At 38.8% G+C, this 5954-nt stretch overlaps 4 protein-coding genes across 4 annotated transcripts; 3 read left to right on the top strand and 1 right to left on the bottom strand.

The window, feature by feature from the left end:
• Positions 1–1069: 1069 nt before the first annotated feature.
• LOC6560917 (probable palmitoyltransferase ZDHHC24) lies at positions 1070–2083 on the top strand. The gene is made up of 2 exons (XM_001986401.2): positions 1070–1335; positions 1390–2083. The coding sequence occupies exons 1-2, from the start codon at positions 1104–1106 to the stop codon at positions 2016–2018; spliced, it is 861 nt and encodes a 286-aa protein (XP_001986437.1). The 5' UTR covers positions 1070–1103; the 3' UTR covers positions 2019–2083.
• A 16-nt stretch (positions 2084–2099) lies between these two features.
• On the bottom strand, positions 2100–2792 carry LOC116804999. The gene is made up of 2 exons (XM_032734505.1): positions 2584–2792; positions 2100–2528 (listed from the first exon to the last, which is right to left on the bottom strand). The coding sequence occupies exons 1-2, from the start codon at positions 2758–2760 to the stop codon at positions 2331–2333; spliced, it is 375 nt and encodes a 124-aa protein (XP_032590396.1). The 5' UTR covers positions 2761–2792; the 3' UTR covers positions 2100–2330.
• Positions 2793–3033: 241 nt separating this feature from the next.
• Positions 3034–4142, top strand: LOC6560860 (probable palmitoyltransferase ZDHHC24). The gene is made up of 2 exons (XM_001986400.3): positions 3034–3322; positions 3387–4142. The coding sequence occupies exons 1-2, from the start codon at positions 3094–3096 to the stop codon at positions 3995–3997; spliced, it is 840 nt and encodes a 279-aa protein (XP_001986436.1). The 5' UTR covers positions 3034–3093; the 3' UTR covers positions 3998–4142.
• A 130-nt stretch (positions 4143–4272) lies between these two features.
• On the top strand, positions 4273–5612 carry LOC6561074 (28S ribosomal protein S29, mitochondrial). Its single transcript, XM_001986399.2, has one exon. It carries the CDS (start codon positions 4325–4327, stop codon positions 5534–5536), a length of 1212 nt encoding a protein of 403 aa, XP_001986435.1. The 5' UTR covers positions 4273–4324; the 3' UTR covers positions 5537–5612.
• The last annotated feature ends 342 nt before the right edge of the window (positions 5613–5954 follow it).

The raw sequence follows: 5954 nt of genomic DNA, 5'->3' as shown, positions 1-5954 counted from the left end.
TTCGACAATTCTTACTTCTAAGCAGCTACTTATTAGTATTTATAGTCTATTGAGCCCATTGAGCGATTTCGCTTTTCTAATTGAATGCGGTCAATTAAACGGAATACTTTGAATACTAATTAAAGCAGTCTATTGATTGAAGCATTTCAAGCAATTCCTTTGATTAATTTGTGGTTCCTGTTACACACACTAAGGGGACTAATAAGTATGTAAGACACACACACGCCCCCACATGGGCAGAAAATGATTTGACCTCGTTTTAATACAAAGACGAGGGTTGCTAGGTGCGACTAAGCATTTATGTTGATAGGTTTCGAATTGCGAAATTTATGTCAAATGTATGCATTGGTATAGATATTGAGTTTAGTGGATAATATTTGCAATGACTACGACACAAGCGAGCGAGATTAAATATTGATTATTCATTAATGGACGCAAAATATATCGTGTATATATAAATCTTTGAGGTATCCAGCATAAAAGTAAGAGAACTTAACTTTTGTGACTTTAAGTTTAAATATGTTTGGAATTTTAATATATAAAAAAAATAAAAAATAACACTTGATCTGGAACAAGCGCAAAATATATTTAAATTATTAAACACTAAACACTTATTCATAAAGCAGAACCAGATTTCTCGCTACATTAAGTACACATTGTGCATCTAATGGTTATGTACAAATAAGTACTTTTGTACATCAAAATGTACACTTAAGCCACAAATATAGCAAATTCAGTCAATCATTGTATGCATATTTGTATTTCTATACAATGAAATTGAAACAAAACATTTACCTTTATCTTCATCATATTCTTAATCATTGCTCATTGTGAAGAAAAAAACAAAAGCTTTTCCACAGCACAAGCTTAAACTCAGCCAAGTGAGAGAATAACAAATAGACTTTACTCGTAATGCATACAATGTTTATATAGTTATTTATTTATGTTATTCAGTCTCATTGTGGGGCAAGCATTGATAAGAAAGCTTTGCTCCACACAACAAAAAGCTTCTGCACGTGATTCACAAACCGGTTAGGGAGAGACGGTGCTATTTTTATTGCTCGTTATTACAATTAAAACAGTTTCAATTGAGTGCGGTCGGAATGAGGGTTCGACGCAATCCGCTTCCACGCCGGCTGGTGGATATCTTGTGTTACTTGGTCATTGGCGTATTTCTGCCAATTGTATTCATCTTTGAGATTATTGTTGTGCTGCCACAATTCCATGCACCTGGCAGTCTGCTACACAGCTTCACCTTTCTATTGGCCATGTTTATGCTGTTCAATATCAAGGGAAATATGGTGGCCTGCATGATGATTGACACCAGCGTTGACAGTGAGTTATACAATTACTCAATCAATTATATTTATATATAAACACTTTTCATAGAGCTCGTCGAAGCACCGCCAGTTGGGTCAGCTGAGCGTTTGGAGTGGCGGCATTGCACAATCTGTGATAAATTAGCACCGCCCAGATCGTGGCACTGCAAGGTGTGTGGTGTTTGCATATTGAAACGAGATCATCACTGCCTCTTCACCGGTTGCTGCATTGGACACGAGAATCATCGTTACTTTATGTGCTTCATATTCTATTTATTCGTCGGATCGTTGTATGCCCTTGCCTATAACTCTGTGTTCATGTGGGTGCTGAATGGGGATATATACTACAAGTGGATAACTCTCGTTAAGCTACTGTGTCCCATGTCCATGCTGGTCCTGGGCAACTTTTGGACGAATCTACAACTATTTTTCTATTGCCTGAACATCTTGGCACTGTTATATGCACTTGTCATGTTGTGGTATCATGTACCCATTATGCTGCGTGGTGAGGTCTGTGCCGAGAGTGGCAAGCCACACAAATATAATAATGGACTTTTGCTCAATCTGCAAAGTGTTTTTGGCCAACGAATGCATGTCGTTTGGCTATCTCCACTGATCAAAAGCCCCTTGCCCGATGATGGTTACACGTGGAAGATCAGCTCTACAGAAGAGTTAGTGCCTACCAAAAAGTCAAGTTAGCTATAGCATCTGGAACTTCCCTTTAAATGTTACTTATTTATAGAAAATTATAGAAATATAAATAATTTACATGTTATTAAAAGTTATCACTGTTTTATCTTAACTTTAAGCTCTGCAAATTTGATCTCAATAACCTCATTGACTCTTATGGATTGACAGAGAAAAACATTACAAATTAATCTTCGAAATCAACTTCAATATAAAAAGTGTTTTTTGCCAACGCTCTTCCAAATCTTCATTCCGATTCAAACTAAAGCGGTTCATGATATTATTGTTTTAATACATTTTTCGGTAGACATGTTTTGAATCCTTCTATTCGATGAGCAGGCCATAGATGAGAACAGTTACCTTGGCATTTCTTGGTTGAGTTTTATCCGATTGAAAGCAGCTCAGGCCTAATATTGTATAATTGAAACCAAAACCACCATGGATAATCGTTGCGTTTACTTTCGAATCCAATTGACTGTCATCAATAACTAATATCTGGTTTACTCTAAATTTCATTTCATCCTATAATTGAAGGAAACATATGTATTTAGAAGATATACGACTTTAATGTATTTACCTCGATTGGTGATGCTTCGGCATACATATAGTTAAATAAAGAACAGTTCCAAGCAATGTCAACTTCAGCAATGGGCACTGCTGAAGGATGCAATTGCCCAAATTGAAACGAGTATCCGAAAGTAACGGAAATAAAGAGAATACTCCAAACTGACAGCAGCAATAAAAATGGAGACATGTTCTCATGCCAGACATTACTTTCTAAAACAAAAATCTTATCAAGAAAAAAGGCGCGCATCAAACAGTAGGTCTTATATCTATTTGAAACATTATCTAGCTACTGTACTTTTAATGTAATTGATTCTATTAATGAAAATTGATATGGGTCTATGTAGTATTTTTTTTTTTTCATCTGATAAGAAACTCTTATTTAAAAAAGAAATTATTGACATGAATCTTTCGATATTGAATGTTTGTTGAAATTGTCAATGAAGTTTACATCAGGCACACATTTCACAGCTGGCAACCCATAAAAATCAACATTTCATTTGTTAAGTTTCATAATTCCGGAATGAAGTATCGCATTCCAATAATACGAAATGCATCGGATTTCGTATACTTTCTAATAATAAGCGTACTTCTGCCCATCGTACTGCTTTTCGATGTCATTGTTGTGCTGCCAGAAATCCATGAACCGGACTCTTTCCCATACGATTTTACAATTATAATGGCCCTGTTGATATATTTCAACATACATGGCAATATGATAGCCTGTATGATAATTGCCACCAGCGTTAAATGTGAGTAATATCAGTTTATTCAGACCGCAAAACATATTCAAACATATCCAATCCAAACCTGCAGTTGAGACTGTGAGAGAACCTTCAGCAGCGGATGCCGAACGTTTGGAGTGGCGTCATTGCAAGACTTGCGATCGATTTGCACCGCCCAGATCATGGCATTGTCGATATTGTGGTGTTTGTATTCTCAAGCGAGATCATCACTGTGGCTTCATGGGCTGTTGCATTGGCCATCACAATCATCGCTATTTTGTGTGCTTCGTTTTCTATCTGTTTGTTGGTGCGATTTACGCATTGGTCTACAATACGCTGTACATAGTTGTGTTCACTGATGGCGTCGCCAACTGCTGGAAAAATGCGCTAGTCGTACGCTTTCCAGCGCACATACCCAGCTGCAGTTTCTGGGTTAATGTACAGATCATAATCTTTGGCCTGAACATATTCACACTGATCTGTGCGAGTATGGCATTGATTCAACAAGTATCCATTGTGTTACGTGGTGCGGTAAGTGCTGAATGTGGTCGTCATCCCAAATACAATTGCGGAATCTACCACAATTTGAGAAGTGTTTTCGGCGTGCGAATGCATCTGGCTTGGATATGTCCCCTAATCGAAAGCCGATTGCCAAGCGACGGTTATAGCTGGAAATGCATTTCTAATAAGGACCTAAAATAAACAGATCAGTTTTAGTCAACAGAAAAATAAAATTGAAAGCTTAGTTCTAAAAAAATTGTCTTAGCCAGTTGGTACTTCGAAAATGAAGAATAAATTTATATAGATATCAACCCTTACCTATTTGAAAATAAACAACAAGATTTCATTTTTTCAGTCTGTTAAATGCATACAAATGTTAACAGCGAAATACTTATTTCGATAGTCATCGATTATTGCACGCGAGTGTCATCGGTTTTCGATACATGCCCCAGCTGTTCTTGCAGCTCTTATTTAATACACACGTTCGAAGGCAGCGATTCAATTTGGATTGTAAATTGTAAATTGTTAATGAAAATGTTTCGCAAACAATTTGTGCACCTGTCGCGTGTCTCGACTCACCTGCAACGCAATGCAATAGCCCCCTGCATTGCCAGTCCTGCAGCTGAGATGTCAACAAATGTGGCGCCGGCTGCTGCAGATACTTCTTCTGCCGCAACGAATGAGTTTCGCACTGGTGTAACTAATCCCGGCGAGCACTCAGAGCTGCATGTGGCCAAGTTCTATACGATACCCGTTGAGGAGAAGAAACAAATTTTCAGTGGCGGCGGCCTGCCAAAGCAATACGAGCAACAGATCAAAACATTCACCGAGGCCTGCTTGATGGTCAGATCTCCAGCACTGGAGCTGCTGCAGTACATCAAGAATGCGGATCTGACGAACCCAGCGGTCCGTTACGTTCTCTATGGTGACAATGGTGTGGGCAAAACTCTGACTATGGCGCATGTGTTGCATTATGGTGCACTGAATGAGTTTCTGTTGGTGCATGTGCCCTGGGCACCCAACTGGATGAAGCGACCCAAGGAGGCGGCCAATTCAGCGAGCCAAGAGGGCTTCATTGATCTTCCATTCGATGCGGCCGCTTGGTTGGTGCACTTCAAGACGCAAAACGCCAAATTGCTCGGCAAACTGCAGCTTAAAACCAGCAAGGAATATGTGTGGAGTAAGCGTGAGAGCACGCCAGCAGGAGCTCCACTAATGGAACTGGTGGAGCATGGCATTGCACGCATTAAGTATGCATCGGAGACAACAGCGGCGCTACTCGCGGAACTGAAGCAGCTTGCCAGTGCCCGGCAGTGTAAGATAATGGTGGCCATCGATGGATTCAATGCATTCTTTCATCCCATTACCCGCATCTTTTCCGACAACAAGCAGCGTGTGACGCCGGAGCGGATCACGCTGACGCAGCCCTTCCTCGACATCACCAACTACGACTGGACGAATGGTGTGTGTGTTCTGTCCGTGGATAAAATAGCGATGACCGAAGGATATATGGCTTCGTATATGCCACGCTATCTGCTTGGCAAGGATGGCTTCGAGCATTTGGATCCCTTTGTGCCCGTCCATGTCGGCAACTACACGGACAAGGAGTTCTTAAGCTACATCAATTATTATTTGGATCGCCACTGGATCTCGAGAGCGCAACCAGGCTTCGAGGAGCAACTTAAATTTATGAGCAATATGAATCCTTACACGCTAATGCAACTTGTCAGAGGCTTGTAAACTAACTAGATCATCAATCCAGCTCTGTTTTTAGTTTGTAAAAAGTTAATTAAATTAAATAAAGGATTTCAAAATATTTAAACTGACTTCAAATATTTTCAGAAGTAAACTGTAAATCGAATGGGATAAATTATAATGCATAATTTTTGCGTTTTTAGATTGTGGGCGACTTGGATTAAAAATATTTAAAGCTTAATATTTGATTTTAGGCAAGACTCTGATTAACTTTAGTTTTCCAGTCAATATTTTAATTTATTGCACTTGTATCAATTAGGAAATGAATCTAGAATTTCTTCTTCAACGGAATAGTCTTTGGTCTTGGAAATTAGCCCATGAATTAAAATCTTATCGAAATAAAACAGAAAATAATTTAGATTCAAGTTTATTCAACATATTCAATTCAAATTGTGAATTTATT

This window comes from Drosophila grimshawi, unplaced genomic scaffold (genome assembly GCF_018153295.1).
Source record: "Drosophila grimshawi isolate 15287-2541.00 unplaced genomic scaffold, ASM1815329v1 contig_1367, whole genome shotgun sequence".
In the NCBI taxonomy this organism is placed as follows: domain Eukaryota; kingdom Metazoa; phylum Arthropoda; class Insecta; order Diptera; family Drosophilidae; genus Drosophila; species Drosophila grimshawi.
Note: the sequence above shows the minus strand (reverse complement) of the source record. Positions and strands in the feature narration are given on the sequence as shown.